Genomic DNA, 24,333 nt, shown 5'->3' on the forward strand with positions numbered 1-24,333 from the left:
GAATCAGTCTAGTATGGGAAGATGGAAACGCTCCTGGTCCTGCAGATGGCGCCGAAATCGGGGTCTGTGTCGAGGTTCATCGTCGTGAACTGACTCATGAGGCGGGACTTGCTTCCACGCTTACATTTTTGGATCGATATTTCTAGCATTTGTTCTGGGAAACACAGGCTCATAACCTGTAGAATAGATCTTAAATGTTGAATCAGTTGGTTTATTAAAGGGTTCAAGTCTATGCTACGTCCTGGCACGATTCCTTTTGTATTGTGGTGTCAATCATGTCACGTGATCAGCCACAATAGGTTCGGATAAGTGGGGCACGTATGGGACGCCACTTAACATATATACTGCGCCACGCAACATTTATTCATACCTCTTGTGGCTGAAGATCCATGATAGGGTTGACACCCTGTCATGAATCGACATGAATCTTCATGAGCAATATAAAAGGGTGTTGAAGTCCAAGGACATAGTGTAGAAGTAATCCCTTTAATAAAGTAACTGATTCAACATTTAAGATCTATTCTACACCAAGTCCTCATATGCATTCATGCTGTTATAACAATCCTTGACAAGACATCTTGTAGCCCAGTGTGCATGCGCTATCAGCAAAGTCACGTAAATTTCAAGTTACAAGGGAAGGGAATTCCCGATCGGCAGACAACTGACTTGACTGTATTTCGTACTAGATAGTGAGAGATCGTCATGAATCTGTCCAAGCGCAAAGACCGCCAGAAATGGACCAAGAAGCATATTTTTTTCTCGGTTTGGCCATTAGCAAGACAAACGATGGCTAAATAGCCACTGACAAAAATATAGATGAGAAAATCGGAGTTTGGGAAGAGACAAATGAGAGAGTATATCGCTAGAGTTGCAAGATGAGCCATGCGTAGAATCTTCATGCCCTACCCCTTTTCTCTGTTGAATCTGATATTTTTGTGATATTTTTGTGATATTTTTGACACCCTTTGAGCCAAGACCTGGCCAATGGAATAACACGAGTAAACATGATTCAGCGAATCAAAATGGAAGCAAAGATCCACACATCGGATTCCTTCTGGCGAGAAACAGTGGGTCTGCACTGCACTAAACACAGGTGCTCAGCAACAAAGGGAAGAGCATGAATAGAAAAATGACAGTAATAACTTGGGATTTTATATCGACCACTCCGATTCTATAGGCGATATTATAGCGACTGACAAATACAAAATGCTTGCCTCTTGGATCTTACAAGGTCCAATATGTCTTCGTGAGGTCTTTAATTTCTGCATGGTGTTTTAGACAGATCCCCTTAGTACTGACACCTTCCGTAGCTGAAGATTCATAAAGAAGCTGACTTGCTATCATGAAACCTTAGAGTCAACAAGGCATGGGGTACAAGGAAAACTTGGATCTTTGATCATTATTTAGTTTCCATTACTTTTTATTTCTGTTGCATCAATTTTTTCACTGCCAAGAAGCACCCGGAGTTAGCACTGTTGGTTGTCCAGTTGTTGGTCATTGTCTTCTTCATCGCTGGATAATTCATCTTCGCCTCATCGGCACTTGTAGTGCTGTGCGGAGTTAGAATATTAGTAACATGGGCTTACTGTTTGTCAGGATATAGGCTTAAGTAACGCTCTGACCTTGCCCACACTTTGTCGGTGATCCCATGAAGTTGTAAAGAATTTGGGGGCATTTTTATGCCAACCTAGTAAGACCATCAAACTGTCTGTCTAGGATAACACAGATGCATTCTCCACGATAGTGTTAGTTGGCTCTATTTAACCAATGGCATTCGCCTTGTCTAGAATAGGGAGACTATATTCATTCTTCTCTTCCATTCTTCTAATTTTCTTTGTTGTCCTTTCCTTTGCTTGGCCCGGTCTCCATCTATACTTCCACGTTGGTTCAATTTATTGAAAGCATGAGATTCAGCTCTGTCTTGGCTCCAGGCCTCTTGGCCCATGCAATCAGTGCCCAAAGTGAATTTGCGTCATCTAAAGTAGACCGTGAGGCTGCTCCCACATCAAGCCCTGGATACTGCAACACTCCCGCCTGCCAACGGATTGCTGCTGACCTTCGTTCCAACTTGGCTTCAAACTATGCCGATCTGGACCCATGCAGCAGATTTGAAGAGCTGGCCTGTGGTGGTTGGCGCTTGAAACATGAGCCCAAGCTTGGCGAAGGGAAAGTCGCCACAACCACCTTAATTCAGGACCACATCAAAGGAGTCATGGGCGAAATTCTCGAGGGTCCACTGCCCGCTGGCATAGATCCAAGTTCTCAGGATGCTAAAAACTTTTACAAGATGAAGGCCATCTACGATGCCTGCATGGATGTAGACACGATCAAGGGCCTTGGGATTCAGCCTCTTGAGAAGATCCTTGCTGAGATGGATGGTGTTAGGAGCTTCAAGGAGGCTTTACTCATTCTTCTGACCAATGATGTCACTGGCTTAGTCTCAATTATTCCTGTATTTGATGCCGGTGATCCTGAAAAGTTGGCTGTTGCCCTCACTGGGCCTATGGACCTCGGTATGCCATCGCCTGAGGACTTCGAGTCAGATGAATTCCTTATTCAATACTACTTGACGGTAAAAAAGGTCCTCCCTAAACTCTATCCAGAGACCACTGAGGGAACCATCATGGAGCTTATCAGATTGGAAACAGAGATCGCCAGTTTATTGCCTCCACCTAATGAGAGGATCAACCCACAGGTTCGTTCTCACTATAGTCTCCACGACTGAACAAAAAGAAATATGTACTAACTTTGTATTATTGCAGAAATACTATAATACCATGACCCTAGAGGAAGCTAATGCACTACTGCCACCGTTTGCTGTGGCGGATATTATCAACACTCTTGCCCCTCAAGGCGTCCCTATCGAGCGTCTTATTGTGCATCATCCGAAGTACTTCTCTGAACTTCCCAAGATCTTGGGAAGTGTCCGACTTGAAACCTTCAAGGCCTACTTTAGATGGCGCCTGATTACAAGCTATGAGCCATTCCTTGAGCATGAAACCTTGGAGCCTTTGAAGAGCTTTAGAAATCTTTTCAAAACTGAGGAAAGCCGCCAAGTTCACTGTATAAATCATGTTGACAACAGTGTTAGTAACATCTTGAGCCGTTTCTTTGTTGACAAGGCATTTTCACCAGCTGCTAAAGATTTGGCTACAGCAATGGTAGCTAACCTTAAGAGCGTGTACACCGAAAAGCTTCAAGCGACAGAATGGATGGATGAATATAGCACTGAACGAGCTGTTAACAAGGTGCTGAATATGAAGGAGGGGATTGGATACCCGACTGCCAGCCCAAACATCACCGACCCAGATGAATTGGCTCACAGGTACAGAGATTCAGTGGTTGGTGATAAGACTCACTTTGACAACGAAGTTTCTCTACGACAGATGAGATGGAAAGAGCAGTGGCAAGCTCTTGGCAAACCTGCTGATACTGATGAGTGGCAAAGTAGCCCCAATGAGGCCAATGCAAACTACGTTCCTCCTGGAAATACCCTACTGCTTCCTGCCGGCTTGATGCAGTACCCTGTCTTCGATGTTGATGTTCCTGCATACGTCTCCTACGGTGCCTATGGGTTTGTTGTTGGACATGAAATAAGTCATGCGTTTGACTCGAATGGCCATTTTTATGATGAAAATGGTGCTTTTTCGAAAACTTCAGACTGGTGGACCCCGAACACTGAAGCTGCTTTTAGCGACCGAACCCAGTGCTTCATTGATCAATTTTCAAGTCTCGTTAATGAAGTATCTGATGGTGATGTCAAAATCAAAAACTACGTTAATGGTGAGACCTCACTGAACGAGAACATTGCTGACACTGGCGGTCTGTCGGCATCTTTTCTGGCATGGAAAACGCTAGATGATGAGGGAAAGGGAGGTGCGATGCTCCCTGGTCTCGAGTTTTTCACTCGTGATCAGCTATTCTTTCTTTCATTTGCCAATTTCCATTGCAGCAAGCTCTTGATGCCTGATGGCCACGTTTTCGACGACAGCCACTCACCTGGCTGGGCACGTATCACTGGCTCTCTAGCCAATAATGAGGATTTCCTAAGGGCTTTCAACTGCCCGGCCAAGAAGCCCACTTGCAAGATATGGTAAAATTCGAATTTTAGGGCGTGTTAGTCAAAAGTTGGCGTTGCGAGTCTTTAAGACTAATGATGATTGATTTGTGTTTAGATATACCTTGCTAGAACTGCAGTGTATGCCAAAAACATACTCCTCATGTGTTTGTGTAGAGTCAATATGGTTAACTGATTGGCTGAAGAGAATTGTTAAAGAGAAAGCAAGTACGCAACTACATAGATTTACAAGCCTGAGTTAGAGAAATTTCCCTATTTTCTAACACAAGTGTTTTTCCTAAGCTGTGAGCTCAAGACCTCTCCCAGCATGAAATATTTAGCGTTTGGCTATCAGATAGTGTTGTAAACTTGCTTGTATTGATTGTTCACTCTCTTCTTCGTCAACCTCTGAGCACTTCGACCATGAGATGTATACACTTGGGTTCACAATCATGTGCTTTTTCTGCCATGTCTGCGTAGTCATGTTCTGACAGATAGCTTCTATTAAATCCGCTGCTAGCGTTTTGCTGTTGATTCCATGTCATTCGGGCTGACATTATCACGGGTTTGTCGTATATTTTTAGAATCAAGTACCTAGAGATTATACAAACAGGGAAAATGGACGAAATACCCTCTAAACCACTATCGGTGAGGTGGTGCTCAAGATATTGAGATACGATCATGTTGTGGAGTTGCTGTTGTAGAGTTGCTTGTATTGTATCCTTCATCTCTCTCCTTCGTCAACCCAAGATACATCGACTATGAGATAGGTATACTTGGGTTTACAGTTACGTGTACTTTCCTGGACGTCTGCTTGGTCATGTTCTGACAGCTACTCTCACCTTGAGCTACTGTATGTCCCACAAGTTCGTAGAAGCAGGCGCAGCTATCAATCTCCGTAATGATAAGTTATTCCTTCGACACACACATGAGCTAGCTACAGGGTCAAAACTATCATGCATCGTGGGATTTGGTTTTGCATCGCATCCTGGCTGCGCATATGAAACCAATGTGCCTTGGACGTGGATCAAGTAAAACTTTCCACTCAATGAGGGGCCTTACTCCTACTGACTTACGATATAGGGTTCAAAAATGGAAAATCACAGGTTATGACAGGAAGGCCAGGGATGGCGCAGGCCAGCAGGCTGTAGATACCGTTCTTTGTTACACAAGCTAAACTCGATACCTATGCTCTTCGATGTAGCCTTTTAACGCCCGACTACCTTCAATGAGTTGCATACGTCTTTCTTATTAGAGCTTACGATAGCTCCCCCCAAAATTCTCCAATATCTAGCAAACTTTGGCTTTGCCTTTATACTTGATTCAGGGTATTTCCCTTCACAATCATTGCTTTGTCTTGCACGATTCTCTGCGTTTTAGCTGTATGATAAAGCTCAATCCAGCCAGGCCTTGTATTACACCGAGTCGAGGTAGGCCAGTGACATCTTAAAACAATTTATATTAGCTCAAGTGTGGGTTCGAATGGAGGAATATGAGGCCAAGTTGAAATCTTGTGTTTTTGATATCCAAGAAAGCACATGTCCACTTGGCGCTTTCACATAGTGCCTTCTATCTATAATCTGAGCATATTCATCATTGATAGACGCATTTTATCCAACATTTTAGATATTCTTACAGGGCTTCTGGATTGAAATCTAGGTCTTCGGGACTTTTCAAGTCCATTATGGATCACTGTTGTCTGTTGTCTGTTGTTCTAGAGGTTGTAACGTGCGAATTTTCTTCGCTGTCTAACTTTGCTTCTATGTAGTTGAAAATTTTAATCGAACGCGAAATTCACGTCCAGGATTTCGTCATCTCAGAGTTCATCGACTTCGTACTACCCTTCCTGACCTTTGAAGCCCCTATGCGCTCTATTCGCTAGAAAAGTGAACGTAAAGAAGAAAAGATGAAATAGAAAAGCGACAGAGAGCTGTACTTCGCAAATGCGAAACTATGTTGAGAATTCAAACTAGGGACAAAAAACACCAACTTTAATTCTTTTTTCCGTGTTCCTCATTCACCAGAATCTTGGATGTACTCAACTGTCGGTATCGCGATGCTAATTCCATAGTCGTAACAGTACTCAAGTATGCGGAATATTCAAAGGTCGGCCGGCTGTGGTTGAAATTTCGTCCCACTTCATCCTCTCCCACAACAAATAAGACGGTCTTTTGGTACTTTTCACATCGGTTTAGCATTGACAAGAAAGCTTTGGAGATTGCAACTTTCGGTATATGGGACTGGCTTGGCAATTCCAACTTGGTCCCTTTCATGGATCAATAGCACTAGTTGGTCATTTTACAAGCGGCACCTAGAAAGCCCGATGGATAGGTGTGTCCTCTTCAGGCAACGTTTCATTGAGCCTAGAAAAGTCTTTGGACAGGTCCAACCGTGATTCAAGTTCAAATATGAGAACATTACGCTAATACAATTTTGTGCTGAGATACGTTCCCTTTGTTATCGCTGCTACATCTGCAAAAAGTCAGGATAAGTTCTTTGATATTCTCATCCTGCCATGAGAAATTTCTTACCTTGAATGAGTCCAGGGTAACGTGCTTGATAAGCCAGCGACGCAGGCAAGTGAGCAATGCACTTTTATGAACCTTCCGAATTAAATTCGCAATAGAAACACCATCATCTATAGGATCAAGTCATTGTAATGCTTCCTATAGTTCAATGCCCTTCTTTCTGTACCCTAGTTCTTTTCCCCCTCTCGTGCTGCCCTACTGTGTTATTCTCTTGTTCAAGTTTGTGAACACTTTCCTGTAGTAAAACCATCTCATGTATAATAATAGCCGTTGCCTTTTCATAATGCTTCACAACTTCAATTATTGACTCTGGAAAGCTGGTCTTATGATTTCTAATCCTTCTGTAAACTCGAAGGTTGATGGGCAGCTATGGACTCCGACGCCTCCCGTAGAGGTCACGATACCATCGACCACTTAGACTGAAAGGAACCCAAAGGCAGTGCTAGAGGCCCAATGGCATTCTAGTTATCTGCAAGTAAGGATTAGAATCATAACAGCAGCTCCCCTGAGTCAATAATTGAAGCCATGACGCATTTTGAGAAGGCAACAACTGTTATTATGGACGAGATGGTCTTACCACAGGAAAGCCTTGACCAGCTTGAGTAAGAGAATAAGACAGTAGCGCAGCACGAGGGGGTGAAAAGAACTAGGGTACAGAACCAAGGGCATTGAACTATAGGGGAAGCATCACAATGAATTGATCAGATGGATATTGATACGCAGGTAATAGTTGAATCCTCAAAATGTGGCCACGGAAGGTTATGAGGAGCAAGGGTTCTGCAGTGTAGTATTTGCAGAAAGACCAGACGTAATGCAAGGACCTGTCAGCAGGCAGGGAATAGCATAGTGATTAATTTTAGTTGATCAGATAGATGATGGTGTTTCTATTGTGAATTTAATTCGGAAGGTTGATAAAAGCGCAACGCTCACTTGCCTGCTTCGCTGGCTTATCGCGCACGATATATCTCCATCTCGATACATCCCTTTATATTTTGAAAATCAGTGGCTCGCGAAGCAATCAATGCCGTAACAGGTGGCGAATTACCTCCTCTAATCCCCGTAGCACTGGTTCAAAGTCAACAAGTATACTGTCCTACAGTTGTGACACAAAGTGATATGGGCCATGTGATGTGAACTAAGGAGTCTGTCAGAACAATCTACTGAATTCAGATTTTATCGCTTTAGAAGTCACTCGTGATCCTGTACAACCGCACGTGGAACCGTGCTGGTATACAGATTGATCGTTATGGTGAAGCTTACTTTTTATTCATTCTCTAAGGTGTTAAGTTCTTCCATCATGGACAACTAAGCTGAAGTATTCCGGCTCGGGTTTACCCAGGGTTAACCCGACCGAAGGCAAATTCCCCACAATACACATCCTCCATGTAGTTTATCCAACATTCATCCAATAGCTGAATATTGCCCATAGCCTTGATCGGATTTTACTATAAATCCGACCTAATACACCTATAAACATGCAAATCCTAAAAAGTGCAATTTCCGATGTGGGGCCCAAGAAACTCGTCTATGCCACACTAGCTTGTCATGCTACAGTCCCCTGTGTATGTGTGTATGTAGTTATGGCAAAGGAATTACAAAGTCAGAGGTTGAAGCAGTAGTGGAAGGGGAAGAAGTGATAATAGCCTCGGGTCAGACTAGAACACTAGCTATGCACTCAGGTAGATAGTGGTCTCACGTGTAAGCCTAGTGCCATGAATTGACCTTCAGTAGTCCAAACCTTTAGCAGTTTTACATAATTATATACAAGTATAAGAGGCATAATTAGGCAATGTTATTTTCATTTTTCATACAAAGGCATACAAGCCATGGCCCAGACCTTGGGGCCGCGGACTTAGCTCAAGGTCACCCCGCATTGTTCGCCCTCTTAACAGATTCTTTAGCCATAGCCGGCCGGGCCTTGGGGCCCCGGACTTAACTCAAGGTCACCCCACATTGTTTGCCCTGTTGAAAGCTTCTTTGGTCATAGCCGGCCGGGCCTTGGAGAAAACTAGAGAAACATAGGCCGGCAGATGGCATCTAGAAAGCGCCCACAACATGTAAAGAACTCGGAAAATAAACACTAAGCCAGGGTCCTAGAGCACGATACAATGTCAGATGCCAATGCCAGTCAAAAGGCCTTGCAAAAGCTGGAGGAGAAAAGCAAATACAGTCAGGTTGACTAAGATTACGAAAGGAAAATACCAGCTTTGAGCATGAGAGAAAAGAAGTCGTGCACACCAACTGTCAAGTGACCTGACTATCGCAGCTAGAGTGAAAGTGTGTGTAAATCACCCCACACTGTTGAGTAGGACATGGTCATTTTATCAAAGATGTCTCATGGCATATAAGAAGGGCACAATGTCACTGGTAGAATGGGGTTTTGGATCTTGTCTTCATTGCAATCATCGCCTTCAACTTCATCTTTTCTTTACCAACTTTGCAACGTTTCAACTCTCATACCACTTACATCCTGTTCACAATACTTCTTCTTTCCCACTACAAAAATGATTTCCACTACTACTCTCGTCCTTGCTCTGGCCTCCACTGCCTTTGCTTCTCCCCTTGTTGCCCGCACTGGTGAAGAGGTCAAGCCCCTTGAAGTCTCTGATATGGAGGTTTCTTGTGTCAAAACTGCTCCCAGCGATCCTCTGTTCAGCTGCACCTTGAAATGTAAGTTAAGACGAAGGAGTTTCACTGAAAATTCGTAGTGATAGTTCAGTCTCACTTCTATATCTACAAACCTATACTAACAATCGCTCTTTTTCCAGACGACTTGAACGACCCCAATGTCATTGATGCCAACCCCAGTATCCGGCCCAAGGCTACTTGCACCCACCACTGGAACTGGGATGGCAAGACTGCTGAGAATGGTTTGGAGAACAGCTTTGAGACTTCTACTCTGGAGTGCTTCTCTGACGGCGTTGGCCGCAATATCAGATCTGGCCTGTACCATTTCTCTTCACCTACAGACATCCAGCTAACCCTGCACTCTTCTTACTACAAGGATTAGTAAGTCACCAGAGAACAGCTGTAAACTGTTGAAAAGGCCACTAACAGTTTTATTCAATTATAGTGATGCCAAGTTATTCATGAATCTGTACTATGACCATGTTGCTGTTGCACCCCTCAAGTGTACCAAGGACTCCGAGATATCCAAGATCTGGTCCTACGAGAGTGTCCAGACATTTGAGAACCCTAGTGTCTTCTCTTACCCCCCACCAACCCTGATGAAACAGCAGCTTAGAGCTTAGTGTAACTAGCTTAGGTTTGGCAATAAGTTAGTTCATAGCTAAACAAAAGAAGTATTTTTATATTGGTGTAACAGAGAAACTACATTGCATCCCATAAGAACATTAATAAGAGAAACAGCTGAATAATACTTGGTGCTTTATTTATAGTTCAGAGCTTACCAGGGGTTCTGTAACAGCCAAGTTAGTGCAGCCAATACAGACAATAGTACAAACTGAGAGGACATTTTGAAAGCCCTTAGGATGAGAAGAAAAAGGGATCGTTGATAATGGTTGTTGTTTGTCTATGTGATCCTTAGTCGAAGTGCAGATCTCAACCGATTATGTATTCCTCACTATGGTGTCTAGACTGAACAAATAGGCTTGGAAAATGCCCTTTATGTGCTCTTCAGGCAAGAAACAGATGGAGATGGAACAATTTCAATAATCACTCATTCCTCCTTCCAGAACATTGTCACGGATTAGCCTACAGATGTTCGTATAAGCAAGTTCGGAGATGGTCAAAGATTACGCATTAAAGAGGAAAGGAAAGGGAAACTACTCTAAACTAGCTAGTTGGTGAGGAAGGTTCTTATAGTCCCTTCTGCGGGGTGGGTCTTCTATAGTGGGGCTGGCCAGCGTGTCCTTCCAGGCGCAGCCCTTACATCTGCCTCCTTCTTCTCCTTCTCGTTTCCGGTTGTTGTGCGTTAGTTTCCTTCCACTCCTCCAGTGCGATGGTGTTCTCCAGATATTCAGCTGGTTCCCACGTGGGCTGATTCCATCCTTGCCATTTGACTCGGTATTGTAACTTGCCATATCTTGTCCTCTGGTTCAGTATCTTTTCTGCATCATATTTGTCTACACCATCTTCATGTCCCACTGGGCCTGGACGGTCATCGTGAGTAGTCTGGGATGGGAAAGCATCATCTGCTGCAGGTCTGAGTCGGTCGGCATGGTAGGTGTCATGAGCTGTCGAGCCTGGTACATCCAGCTTGTAAGTGTGACTGCCAACCTTTTCTTTCACTTTGCAGCGGATATGTTTGCTTTGTAGTCCACGTCCTAGTCCTGGTCCAAAATGCTCCTTTCGCAGTGTCAGCCAAACCCAGTCACCTGGTTGGTAGTCTCTGTGTGGCCTTCGTTTCTCATTTGCGGCTTCTTCCATAGTAGCTCTAGCCATGGTAAGGTTTGCCTTGGCCCAATCTCGAGCACTCCTCAACTTGTCCAAAACCCGTTTTGCTTGGCCAAGCGGGCCATCAGGGTTTGGTGGCGGTGTCTGGGGGGTTCCAGGTCAATTGTCTTGGGGTGATAGCCATGACTGAGGAAGAATGGTGATATTTGGGTTGCACTGCTTGGTGTTGCATTGAGAGCAAACTCGACCATTGGGATAGCCTTCAACCAATGTGGTCCTTGGGCACCAAGCTTAGCAAGTTTAGACTTGACCTCAGCATTCATCCTCTCAACAGCTCCATTAGTTGCTGGGTGGTATGCTGTTGTTGACCTCCTTTCCACTCCAAGTTCTGTGCAAATCATTTTCCAAGCTGCGTTGACGAATTCTCGGTCCGAAAGTATGGATCTTGGTAGCCCATGGTGCCTGTAGTAGTTGTGGAAGAAAGCATCAGCCACATTTTCCATATCCAGTGCTTTCATTGGCATTAGGAGCACTCCTTTCGACATGCAGTCAATCACGGTGAGTATGTGGGTGAATTCCTCCTCGCCTTTCTTCGCTGTTGGCAGTGGGCCAATGAAATCGATTGCAATGTCTTGCCATGGCTGATCTGGGATAGGCAGGGGTTTCAACAAGCCCTCTTTGCTAGTGCGCCAAGTATTTGTGCTTCCACAGACCTGGCAATTTCTCGAAAATCGTCGTACATCTGCAACAAAGTTGGGCCAAAAGAACATACGAGCCAGTTCTGCATATAGCACATTCTTTCCAGGGTGTATGAGGGTAGGTGAGTCGTGAACGTCTTGCATCAATGCTGTTCTCAAGGGTTCTGAATTGGGGACCCAAAATCGGCCTCGGTACAGTACTCGCATCTTGTCGTCCAAGGAGCAGTCACTGACGCCCACACGCAGTCTGTGTCTGAGATCTTCTGGCCACTGGCTGTCTTTCGCCATCAGGCAGGCTCTGATTTGTTCAAGATCCTTGTCGTTGTCTACAGCCTTGGACCACATGCTCTTCATTTTCTCTGGCAGTGAATCTGGGGTGTGGTTTCGCTTGGAATCAGAAGTTGGCTGTCGGTACGCCTCACTTTGAGCACTTCATCAACTCCGTTTCTCTGGGATTGTAGCAGCTGTTGCTTTCGTTCCTCGAATCGACCGTCGTCTGGGCCTTCTGGCATGTCACGCCGTGACAAGGCGTCAGGGAGTGCAGAGAGCTTGCCTGGGCGGTGAGTGATGAAACAATTGTACTCGCTCAACGTTAGGTACCAACGGGCTTGACGTTCTGACAGATGTTGGAGCTTTGTAAAGTGTAGGAGGTTCTTGTGGTCTGACACCACCTCAAAGGCATCCTTCAAACCTTTCAGTTCACTACGCCATTCCTTGAGTGCATAAATGATTGCAAGAAGTTCTTTGTCATGAATGGCATAGTTGCATTCCGATGCAGTCAGTTTTCGGCTTGTATATGCACAGGGGCGTTTGGAACCATCTGGCTGAATCTGCAGGAGAGCTGCACCCATAGCATACCCAGAGGCATCTGCCTCCACTATTGTTGTCAATTCTGGGTCATGACTACATAGGATTGGCGCTGAGGTGAAGGCTTGCTTAAGTTTCCTGAATGCCTCATCTGCTGCTTCATTCCAGCAAAATGTTTTCTTCGTTGTTACCAGGGCGTTAAGTGGCATGACGACTTCAGAATAGTTGTCAATGAATCCTCAGTAGAAGTTGCAAAGCCCTAAAAACTTCCTCACATGCTGTACAGAACTTGGTGTTTCCCATTCTGAGATCGCTGAGATTTTCTTTGGGTCTGTCAGAATTTGACCAGGTCGTAGGATGTATCCCAGATACGTGATTTCCTGAGTTGCAAACTCGCACTTGTTGATATCTACAGTCAGGCCTCCTTCTCGCAGACAGGTCAAGGCTGTGTTGACTTTCTCGTAGTGATCTTCCGGGGTTCCATTTGTGAAGATAAGAACATCGTCGACATACGCAGAGGCCCAAACATCGAGATACGGTCGCAACAGGCTGTTAATGAATCTCTGGAAGTGTGCAGGTGCATTGGCCAGTCCAAATGGCATCACTTGCCACTCATAAAGTCCCTGGCGAGTCCTGAAAGCTGTTTTCCACTCATCTCCTTTGGCAATCCGAATGTTGTGGAAGGCAGAGATGACATCCAGTTTCGTAAAGAGGGTTGCTTCTGAGACATTGCGCAGGGTCTCTGTGATGTTGGGAAGTGGGTAACGGTCCTTTATCATTACTCCATTGAGAGCTCGGTAGTCCACACAGAAGCGTAAACCACCACCTGGTTTCTTGACGAATAGAATTGGCGCGGCGGCTGTGGACTTGCTTGGGCGTATGTAATCTTTCTGTAGCAATGTCAGAATCGTTTGGCGAAGAACCAGGAGTTCATCGCGAGACATCTTGTAGAGAGGACCCCATGGTGCTTTATCGTCTGGGACAGACAGCTCAATCTCGTGATCCATTCCTGGACGGTGAGGAGGGAGGCGCTTGGTAAATTGTGCATCTGGGTTGAAAGCATCAACGTTTTCGTTTGACACCCAGGCAGGTACCTTGCTTTTCCACTTTGATGGGTCTGTGGGTAGTTGGTCTTGGTAAAGGCGGTCCAGGGCTTTGTTGATGTCTTCCACTGTAGCTCTGAAAACTTTGGCCTCGTACATGCTGTGGTCTTTGCTATCTTTTTCGATCAACCGTTCGAAAGTTCGCAGCCTCCTCACAAACTGAGGTTTGGCCGGCATTGTGGTGTTTCTACCACAGACTGTGATGTCGCTACTTTTGAAGGTGATTGTATCTCTTTCGCAGTCAATTACTGCATTATTTCTCTTAAGCCATGGGTATCCAATCAGAACTTCATCTGTTAGGTTCGGGATAACCCAGGCAGCGTGCTTTTCTTTGAAGCCACCTACATCTATTTCGAAAAAGGCAATTTGATCCGAGATAGTGGGCTTCGTGCTGTTAAACGGGGTCAGGCTACGGGGTTTCCTGGCCCTTTGCGTGGGGAGCTTGTTCTTTGTCACAATTCTTTCACTGATCATAGAGGTTGAGGCACTGCCAGTATCTATTAAGGCGATGGATGGGAGGTTCCCATTAATAACTATGTCCACCTCTATAGCCCGGTTCTTGTGTGGCTGTTCCTCGTCCTCCTTTTCCCAGTTCGACACGAATTGTTTGGGCCCCTCCTTGGACCTCTGTACACGACTTTGCACAGAGGTATCTAGTTTTCCGAAGGGGTGTCTTCTTCATCCAAGGACTCGTCTAACTCGGGGCTCACTTCCTCTACCTTTCTGACAGGCCTTGAGGAGCCAGCTGGGGGTCGTGCTGGAAGGTAAGGGCATTGAGCTGATTTGTGCCCTGAAGCACCACAGCGGTGGCAGCGTCCTTCTTGGTGGCGTTTATCGATCTCTTCCTTGGGGACCCAGCGTGCTCTCTTTTGGCTGGAGGACGACGAAGAGGCAGACCTGGTTTGGTCTCCAGCGCCTCTGGTGTGGCTTTTGTCATTCCTACTCCAGGTGCTCGGTCGAGGTGGCTGAGGTCGGTTTCCTGACCCTCTGTTTCTTCTAGCTGCTAAGCTAGCCCCCAACATGAGCAGGTCCTTCTTGTACTCAACGAAGGAGGTGTACTCCTTTGTTGATACCATTCTGTCTGCAAGCTCTGCTGACAGCCCCTGCTCCACGTATGAGATCTTGACATTGTCAGGCCAGCTGGAGCCATTGGCCTCAAGGAAGATCAGTTCAGCTTCTGCAATATAGTCCGACACTGCACGCTGTCCCATCGACAGGGTCGTGGCTCTTTGGATGGCACGACGCACTGCACTGGGATCCGAGAAGGTGTCCTCCAGAAGGGTGTAGAAGGCTTTGAGGGCCTTTTTGCCATCCTTCATCGTCAGGTAGGTTTCAATGTAGGGGGACACCCTGTTCCTGGCCTTGCCTGTCAGGCGGCTGTAGGCATAATGAACAAAACCTTTGTCACCACCAAGCACTTCACTGTCCTGTGCGTGTTTGTTCTTCAGCTCTGCCATGAAAGACTTCAGCTGGAATGCACTTTTTCCGTCATATTTTTCTACGTCGGGGAGGGCAGGGCGTCTGGTGTTGTGAAGCTGGAGTTCGAGGCGCTCCACTTTGGACAGGAGTTCCGAAATTGTCTCCTGATCCGTCATCAAGCCGGTCTTGGATTCGGTGTCGCTCATTGTCTCCTCGTGGTCCATGGGGGAAGGAAAAAAAAAAGAAAAAAAAAAAAGGAAGAAAAGAAAAAAAAAGGTTATACTGTGATTATAGGGGTGAGAAAAGAAATTCGTTGGTGAATGCGTAATTATGTCACGGATTAGCCTACAGATGTTCGTATAAGCAAGTTCGGAGATGGTCAAAGATTACGCATTAAAGAGGAAAGGAAAGGGAAACTACTCTAAACTAGCTAGTTGGTGAGGAAGGTTCTTATAGTCCCTTCTGCGGGGTGGGTCTTCTATAGTGGGGCTGGCCAGCGTGTCCTTCCAGGCGCAGCCCTTACAAACATTCAGTACGTCCTTCTAATATCTACTGTTACACCGAAACTTGAAAGGCATCTTGTTACAGGCAAGTAAATACTACATTGATTCCATATGAATAGACTTCATCGTCAGATGAGGGAGAAAGGGAAGAAAAAGCCCTCAAGGCTAAACTAGTTCCCCTGAATCTTTGACATGGTCTGTACATTGCTAGAACTCTGGCAGTCTCACCGCCTTCCCCCAAACCTCGGTCTAAACTGTAACACAACCCTTTGCTCTTGCTTTACGGTTTCTATTGTTTGTCTTGGCCTTTTTTTGCTTCCTTTCGTAGTCCAAGTGTCTGATCTGAAGGCCTCTGCTACAGTGCATTGTAGCTTCTTGGAAAACAATGACGACAATGACAGTGACGAATGAGCAATGACTGCAGATTGTCATGTTTAAAACTGTTCAGTGAAATTGGACACGCTTTCTCACTTTTGCTCACAATCCTAGTCAGATTGCCTGCTATACTTTTACGTATGGAAATATACATTGACGGAACAGGGTCACTTACCGTCCTGGTAGAAAACCTAACAACATGTGTATCAGCAGAATGGACAGTGGTGATGTTATCCTTTAGACTGGCTGCTTGAGCGAGACCATCATCATGACTTCGGCAATCACAGCTATGTACTTGGAGTGTATCCAGTCACGCTGCTGCTCTTTGATAAGAACTTCATCAGCCTTAGCACTAGGAGCTATTTCAGTTGCATGTTCATAGTAGACAGCAGGGAAAAATACTTTCCAGTCCAGCTGATTGGGCTTGATTTTAACCACTTGCTCAGAGTTAAGTCTGTTAATAATCCAGTAGCTCTCAACATACAGGTGAGTGGCCACGTCAACAATATCCATGACAACCCACTGCATCTGATCACATGGGAGGTTTTTGTTATGGAAAACAGCGTGAAAGACCTGGGGAAGGCTTAGTCTATCTTGACGAGCGAGTTCAAAATCCAGCTTGTTATCTTGGATTGTGGCGACCTTTTGCTGAAAGTTAATGGAAATTTGGAGCACTTCTTGTAGGTCAGTCTAACCAGTAGAGGATCTTGAAAGTATCGCATATTTACTGCCCCCATTATCCTAGAGAGAATAGCCATGATATTCCAATTCCAATTAATTAGGATCAGAGATGTTAATGGCCATAGTGCTAGATTGAGTAGTCTCAGTCCTGCCGGCGTGACTGTGGGTGTTACGCCTGCGTCTATGATGCGGCAGTTGTAACCCTGCAGCTATTGACCACAGTGAACAGAACGCTATAATCACTCACGGTAGATGCGTATGTAGAGCAATCATATATGCATGTCGATTATTCTGATTCTTAACGCTTGATGAAAAAGAAAGAAGACTCTGCGACAGACTTCCGAGGCTGACGCTTCGTAAGTCTATCTCAGAGTAGAGTCAGTTTCAGACTGTCATCTGACCCTGGAACCACAACCCACAGTGCATCAGTTGAAGATCTCCGGTTAGGCTAGGTCTGCAGCTTCCAAAAGGCAAGAGCAACAGGCTCAGAGACAAGAATCAATGGAATTGCATGCTGTGATGTAGTAGAAAAAGAAGAAAAGAGTGGAAAATAGGCCAAGGGTGAACGGTAGTATGAAAGTCATAGTAATGGAGATTCAGCAAAGAGTGGGCTTACCCACAAGATACCAGAGCACTGGGTATTTCTTGTTTCTATTGAGCTTTCAGTTTTCCCGTTTTCATTGTTTAGTGCTATTCAATCTTAGCATAGTGATAGTCCTAGCAATGACGAGACATATTGATGTCTGTCATGAAGAAAGGTATGAAAAAGTATATAAAGCTCATAGGGCACCCTCAATTGATCTGTGCCCATCTACAGCCATTTGCACGCATTGAAGAGGGGGAATATTGTAGGCAGAGCCAGCAGAATTCAGGCTAGCTACACGTAAATCCGAAAGCATACTATAGGAATCGGAGAAAACGGTGATAGGTAAGATGATGGACATTCATGCATGTGCACTGTCAGATTTGTTGCACACTAGTAAGACATCAGAGGCTTTTTGAAAGCTATGGCCATGCTTTTCATCCCAGGCATGGAATACGACCATGATTATAAATGGTCAATTCTAAGCTAAACGCCGATGAAAAGTATAACATAAGAAGATACCCTGTTACCAGGATAGAGTTGTTCGTTGATACCTCAATACCGGGGACACTCCAGTCAAGAATGCTCTCCTGTTTCTATTTCCTCACTACCTTGTATATTTCTCCCATGATAGAAGCAACATGACATGGCTTAACAGCATGCATGTCTAGCATATCATGATGGGTTTGAAGATCTTGCTTCACATACAACATTTCTCTGCATATGCTTTCGTATTGCAGGCAGACAAGGGCTTATACCTTCAAGGGCTTGCCAAACCACTACAGTCTTGCATACTTGGAAGAAGCACCTTTCACTTGGGAACCAGCACAAGTTCTACATGGTTTTTCTTTTTTTTTCTTTTGTAGACTTTACTTCTGTCTTATTTCCATCTACATGATGGCTTATTTCACATTCTTGCCTTACTACAAGGATTAGTTCTTTCGGATTTTACTTCCTTTTTATTTCACATCCTTACCTTATTTCCATTCCAAGTCAGTTGCATTGAATAAGCATCACTATAAGTATTAGTTTCTTAATGCATTCAAAGACTAAACACCTAGAAATACAAGGAGAATAGCATTCTAGAAGTCATGACAGGCTTTAGTCTGACATGACACAGACACACTGCACACTAGTTATAAAGACTTTTATACAGTGCCACTCTTTATAATTGAGAATCTATCGTAAGATAGTTATTGAATAGCTCTTTGCTGACATCCAGCTGCTAAGCATACGGGCTGGGGATGGGCCGAGGCATTTCTATACATATTTTTATTCGTATAAATGTGATAGCCTCATCACTTTTGTTGCCGGTGCTAGCTATTGATGTCTCAAGAAGTATACCTTAAAGCGTTTTATTGTTAAATAAACTAACGAGAAAAGAGAAAGAAGAGAAAGAAGTAAAAACTAGAGTGTTCCCCCTCTTTAAGTATTGCGAGGATTTGCCAAGGACACGTCTCCCCTTCACGTGATCCTTTCCTGTACCCTTGCTCAACCTTCTCATAGGCGCCCAGCCTATAACATCACCCCCCTCCTTTCTTAGGACGACGTCCTCTAGTCGTAGGCGGTCCGTCGTTTTCTGAGATCGGGCCCCATTTAGCTTCCCAGTGGTCCAAAGCTTCGGTGTCTTTGATGTTGTCTAGGGGTGTCACGGTACGCTAGCGTCTTCTGCATGACCGTTACAGTACGCTAGTGTTCCTGCATGATGTAACAGCACGCTAGCGTCCTTTGCATAACCACCGTCCGTCATAGCATGATACTGTCGTCCGCATGACCACCGTTTCTGCATGACCACTGTTCCCACGCTACTTTAGCGTTCCCTGCATGACTGCTGTCCTGCTCGATGCTGGAGCCTCGCTCACCGCTACCAGCCTCACACCCCACTGTAGATCTTGTCAACTACAACCTGTGTAGATATATAGACTAGATAGAACCTCCCTCTGTTACCTGAATGTTGCTCCCCAAGCAACGTCCTCGTCTCCTACCCTGAATATACTGAACTTCCTGTCCCTGTCTTCTGTCCTGGTATCTGTTACCATCCTGAACATCCTGTCCTGCCTGTCCTCGTCCCTGTCTACCTGTCCTGCCTGTCCCGTCTTTGAGCTATTGGGTTAGTCTCATAGAACCTTCCTGCCTGCCCGTGACATTACGTTGCTTCCACCCATAGACACTGACGAGATGTCTGCCCGCCCGGAACCCCCGATCGTGCCTGATAGCTTCGAGAGCTTCAGCGAAGGGGTTACCAACCACACTGGTGCTTGGTTTGAATATGTCCGCTCCTTATTTTCATACGCTGATGAAAAAGAACAACTGCCCCTCCACCAGACCCGGATGCCATGGACCTGTCCCATCAACGCCGCGCCTCCCGCCGAGAAAGGGGTGAATGCTACCGTTGCGGAATAAAGGGCCACCTAGTGGGCCAGTGCCCACAACCCGATAACCGACAGCTCCGCTCGGCTGCACTGTCCCCTTCCTCTACTGCCGCGACGCCCCAGGTCTCCTGCTCCCACCACCGCCGTGACTCCTTCTCGTCCTTCCACTCGGACTGCCCCAGTGATGGACCAAAAAAAAGGAGCTCGCCTGGAATAAGCCGCCCCCAGGTGGAACCTCCCGGCGCAACCCCGAACCAGATTATTCGTATCTCGGCCGCTGCTGTACATGGTCTTCCAATTGAGGAAGAATACAATCAGCGGTCAGATCTTATGATCCTCCCTGTGGAACTGTCTCTTCAAGACCGTTCCTTCCCGACATACGCCCTGACTGACTGTGGTGCAGAAGGAAAAGCCTTCATTGATGCCACCTAGGTATCCCTGCACCGAATTCCGACCCACCCCCTCCGTTCTCCATTTGGAATCGAAGTATTCGATGGAAGAGAAACGGAAGCTGGAAAATTGAATACTGCCGAAACCACTGCAACGTTCCTGGAAAGCCCGAGAAGCTTCGGGCCTTACACAACGTCCCCCATAAAGATCGACCCAGTAACTTGCCCCCACGACCCCAGGCCCTTCGCAACTTGAACATTGTCCCGATCTCGAAGGAAGGTGCCATTGCCTATTCCCGCCGGTCTGCCTGTCGACTGTTTGTGACGACACTGGAAGAAATCGATCGAATCCTGAACCGTCCTGACTCCCCGGACTCTGCAAGTCCCCGGAAACCTGAACCCTTTTCCCTGCCCGCCGAATTGTCAGATTTCACCGATGTTTTCTCCCCTCGCGAGGCGGAAAAACTACCACCACACCGACCCATGGATCACCATATCCCCCTGGTGGAAGGTGCGAAACTGCCTTTCGGGCCCCTGTACTCCATGTCCCGAGACGAACTGAAAGCCCTCCGTGAATGGCTCGATGAAAATCTCCGGAAAGGTTTTATCCGCCCCAGCTCCTCGCATGTTGCCTCTCCCGTTCTGTTCGTGAAGAAGGCTGACGGAGGACTGCGTTTCTGTGTCGATTATCGTGCCTTGAACGCTGTGACCATCAAAGACCGATACCCGCTGCCTTTAGTCAAGGAAACTCTGAACAATCTGCATGGAATGCGCTACTTTTCCAAGATTGATATCATCTCCGCTTTCAACAACCTCCGAATGACTGCGGGAGAAGAATACCTGACTGCCTTCCGCACGCGTTTTGGCCTCTTTGAGAGCCTGGTCATGCCGTTTGGACTGACGGGAGCCCCGTCCTCCTTCCAACGATACATCAACTCTTCCCTGAGAGAATATCTCGACCTGTTCTGCACGGCGTATTTGGACGACATCCTGATTTACAGTCGTACCCGTGAAGAACACACCGAACACATCCGTGCGGTCCTCGAACGCCTCCGCGCCGCTGGATTATACGCCCAGGCTCCTAAGTGCGAGTTCTACTGCACTGAAACCAAGTTCCTAGGCTTGATCGTCGGCCGTGATGGCATTCGAATGGACCCAGCCAAGGTCGCAACAGTGCGTAATTGGCCTACCCCGAAATCCCTGACAGATACCCAAGCCTTCCTCGGCTTCGGTAACTTTTACCGCCGCTTCATTCGCGACTTCTCTAGCTTGGTCGCCCCGTTGACACGCTTGACGAAGAAAGATGTCCCTTTTGTGTGGGATTCTACCTGCGAATCAGCGTTCCGAACCCTGAAAGACCACTTCTCCTCTGCCCCTGTCCTGGCCCATTTCAATTGGGATAAAGACATCATCCTCGAGACCGACGCGTCCGATTATGTGTCAGCTGGTGTCATGTCCCAATACGATGACGATGGTAGCCTCCGCCCTGTTGCCTTCTTCTCCAAGAAGCATTCAGCAGCCGAGTGCAACTACGAAATCTACGACAAAGAACTCCTGGCCATCATCCGCTGTTTCGAGGAATGGCGTCCTGAACTGGAAGGTGCCCCTTCGCCTGTGAAGGTTATCACCGACCACCGAAATCTGGAGTACTTCATGTCTACGAAGCAACTCAACCGCCGTCAGGCCCGTTGGTTTGAATTCCTGTCCCGATTCAACTTCCACATCGTTTACCGCCCGGGTAAGCTAGGTGCGAAGCCTGATTCGCTCACGCGCCGGTCAGATGACTTACCCAAGGAGGGTGATGACCGTCTTCTGCACCAGAGCCAAACCGTCCTGAAGAATCACAACCTACCCGATGCTAGCCGCCAGACTCGCCTGAATCAGATCGTCCTGCCGACGAATCTGCAAGAACTCTTCCGCACTGCATATGATTCTGACCCTGTACCCCGTGCTGCCTTGGCCGCAATCCTGAACCCTGAAACGAGCCGCCTGCCGACACTCACCCTGGCCGAGTGCTCGGAGCGCGAAGGCTACTTGTACGTACGAGACCGCTTGTACGTTCCCGAAAGCGATGCCCTGAAAGCAGAGCTCCTCCGCCTGTACCATGACTCTCCTGTCTCGGGACACCCAGGTCGTTCCAAGACTTACGACCTCCTGTCCCGGGAATACTATTGGCCTGGCATGGCAAGATACGTCGCCCGCTGGGTTCGCCAGTGCCATACCTGCCGCCGCGCGACACCCTTCCGTGATGGCCAGAAAGGCCTGCTTCGCCCGCTGCCAATTCCCGAGAGAGCATGGCGTGATATATCCGTTGATTTTATCACCCACCTGCCCAAGAGCAATGGCTACGATGCCATCCTTGTGATTGTAGACCGGCTAACCAAGATGCGTCATCTGGTTCCTTGTCACGGCAACTGTAACGCCGAAGACACTGCCCGTCTGTACCTGAAGAATGTCTGGAAGTTGCATGGCCTTCCATCGACTATCGTCTCGGACCGAGGACCTCAATTCATTGCCGAATTTTGGAGGTGCCTGTCTCGGTCCTTGAGAATTGAACCAACCCTGTCCTCTGCCCACCACCCAGAAACCGATGGTCAAACCGAAAGAATGAATTCGGTCTTGGAACAATATCTACGTGCGTACGTAGCATATCTACAAGACGATTGGGAAGATTGGTTGCCACTAGCTGAGTTCTCTGGCAATGCGCATTACTCTGAAACCACCAATATTTCCCCTTTCTTTGCGAATTACGGATTCCAACCCCGGATGGGATTCGAGCCAATCTCCGACCTGCCCGATTCCGCCCAGTCCCGAGACGCTGCTGCCTTCGCTGCCCGAATGGAAGAGATAACAGAACTGACCCGTTCTGAAATGGCAATGGCCCAAAACTTCCATGAAGAGCAGGCGAATCGGCACCGCCAGCCACCTCGCCAGTTCCAAGTTGACGACAAAGTCTGGCTTGACGCCCGGACGATTCAAACCGCCCGGCCTCAGAAGAAGCTAGACTGGAAGAACTTGGGACCGTTCCGCATCTGCAAGATCATAAGCCCGTACGCTTACAAACTTGAGTTGCCTGCCTCTATGAGGATTCATCCTGTTTTTCATGTGTCCAAGCTCCGATACGCTGACACCTCTGATCCCATCCCTGGTCAAGTTCGTCCACCTCCACCTCACGTTGAAGTGGCTGGACAAACTGAGTACGAAGTTGAAGAAGTCTTGGACTCCTTCTGGGAACGCCGCGGCCGTGGACGCCGCCCCCGCTTGAAATATGTTGTTCGTTGGACCGGCTACGATGACCCAACAACTGAACCCGCCGAATACCTGGAGAATGCAAAGCAGCTAGTGGAAAACTACCACCGCCGTTACCCTGACAAGCCCGGCCCCTAGGTGAACCCTCCTGGTTACCCTCTCGGCATCGACGGAGCTCTGCCGTAGAGAGGGGGGTACTGTCACGGTACGCTAGCGTCTTCTGCATGACCGTTACAGTACGCTAGTGTTCCTGCATGATGTAACAGCACGCTAGCGTCCTTTGCATAACCACCGTCCGTCATAGCATGATACTGTCGTCCGCATGACCACCGTTTCTGCATGACCACTGTTCCCACGCTACTTTAGCGTTCCCTGCATGACTGCTGTCCTGCTCGATGCTGGAGCCTCGCTCACCGCTACCAGCCTCACACCCCACTGTAGATCTTGTCAACTACAACCTGTGTAGATATATAGACTAGATAGAACCTCCCTCTGTTACCTGAATGTTGCTCCCCAAGCAACGTCCTCGTCTCCTACCCTGAATATACTGAACTTCCTGTCCCTGTCTTCTGTCCTGGTATCTGTTACCATCCTGAACATCCTGTCCTGCCTGTCCTCGTCCCTGTCTACCTGTCCTGCCTGTCCCGTCTTTGAGCTATTGGGTTAGTCTCATAGAACCTTCCTGCCTGCCCGTGACAAGGGGTACCCATGTTGGGTCGTCCCAACCCAACCACTTTACCAAGGCTTTTCTGGTACTTCCTTTTCCTTGGGCTCGCACTATGTCCTCCACTGTCCATTCTTCCTCTCCATCTTCATTCACTATGCCTGGGGGTTCCTCTGGCGCTTGTTGCTGACTGGGAAATGGGTCTTTTGCAGCTTTTTCCACGCAGTCTACATGGAATACGTTATGTATTTCCTTAGGGACATCCAGTTTCACTGTCAGGGGAGTTGGTGTTCCTATGACTGTGAACTTGCGGTGTAACCAGTCTAGCTTGTGGGATGTTCTTGTCGTCCAGAGGTTCCTCATAGTGAGCGTTAGGGTTAGGGTTAGGGTTAGGGTTAGGGTTAGGGTTAGGGTTAGGGTTAGGGTTAGGGTTAGGGTTAGGGTTAGGGTTAGGGTTAGGGTTAGGGTTAGGGTTAGGGTTAGGGTTAGGGTTAGGGTTAGGGTTAGGGTTAGGGTTAGGGTTAGGGTTAGGGTTAGGGTTAGGGTTAG

At 47.0% G+C, this 24,333-nt stretch overlaps 6 protein-coding genes across 6 annotated transcripts; 3 read left to right on the top strand and 3 right to left on the bottom strand.

Annotated features, from left to right (window-relative positions):
• Positions 1-1,903: 1,903 nt before the first annotated feature.
• On the top strand, positions 1,904-4,097 carry HOO65_030954 (Endothelin-converting enzyme 1; the record flags this gene model as incomplete). The annotated part of the gene is made up of 2 exons (XM_071001969.1): positions 1,904-2,695; positions 2,763-4,097. The coding sequence occupies 2 exons, from the start codon at positions 1,904-1,906 to the stop codon at positions 4,095-4,097; spliced, it is 2,127 nt and encodes a 708-aa protein (XP_070860633.1).
• Positions 4,098-9,089: 4,992 nt separating this feature from the next.
• Positions 9,090-9,836, top strand: HOO65_030955 (uncharacterized protein; the record flags this gene model as incomplete). Its single annotated transcript, XM_071002382.1, has 3 exons — positions 9,090-9,255; positions 9,300-9,594; positions 9,659-9,836. The coding sequence occupies 3 exons, from the start codon at positions 9,090-9,092 to the stop codon at positions 9,834-9,836; spliced, it is 639 nt and encodes a 212-aa protein (XP_070860634.1).
• A 637-nt stretch (positions 9,837-10,473) lies between these two features.
• HOO65_030956 (putative retrovirus polyprotein) lies at positions 10,474-10,989 on the bottom strand (the record flags this gene model as incomplete). The annotated part of the gene is made up of 1 exon (XM_071000540.1): positions 10,474-10,989. The coding sequence occupies one exon, from the start codon at positions 10,987-10,989 to the stop codon at positions 10,474-10,476; it is 516 nt and encodes a 171-aa protein (XP_070860635.1).
• Positions 10,990-11,024: 35 nt separating this feature from the next.
• HOO65_030957 (Pol-like protein) lies at positions 11,025-15,174 on the bottom strand (the record flags this gene model as incomplete). The annotated part of the gene is made up of 5 exons (XM_071001784.1): positions 11,025-12,010; positions 12,055-12,660; positions 12,722-12,777; positions 12,819-14,176; positions 14,260-15,174. The coding sequence occupies 5 exons, from the start codon at positions 15,172-15,174 to the stop codon at positions 11,025-11,027; spliced, it is 3,921 nt and encodes a 1,306-aa protein (XP_070860636.1).
• Positions 15,175-16,083: 909 nt separating this feature from the next.
• Positions 16,084-16,568, bottom strand: HOO65_030958 (uncharacterized protein; the record flags this gene model as incomplete). The annotated part of the gene is made up of 2 exons (XM_071002425.1): positions 16,084-16,488; positions 16,542-16,568. The coding sequence occupies 2 exons, from the start codon at positions 16,566-16,568 to the stop codon at positions 16,084-16,086; spliced, it is 432 nt and encodes a 143-aa protein (XP_070860637.1).
• A 2,878-nt stretch (positions 16,569-19,446) lies between these two features.
• On the top strand, positions 19,447-23,258 carry HOO65_030959 (Retrotransposable element Tf2 155 kDa protein type 1; the record flags this gene model as incomplete). The annotated part of the gene is made up of 2 exons (XM_071001798.1): positions 19,447-19,846; positions 19,915-23,258. 2 exons carry the CDS (start codon positions 19,447-19,449, stop codon positions 23,256-23,258), a joined length of 3,744 nt encoding a protein of 1,247 aa, XP_070860638.1.
• Positions 23,259-24,333: the final 1,075 nt, after the last annotated feature.

Source organism: Ceratocystis lukuohia, assembly GCF_044167205.1.
Source record: "Ceratocystis lukuohia strain C4212 chromosome Unknown Supercontig3_pilon, whole genome shotgun sequence".
Classification (NCBI taxonomy): domain Eukaryota; kingdom Fungi; phylum Ascomycota; class Sordariomycetes; order Microascales; family Ceratocystidaceae; genus Ceratocystis; species Ceratocystis lukuohia.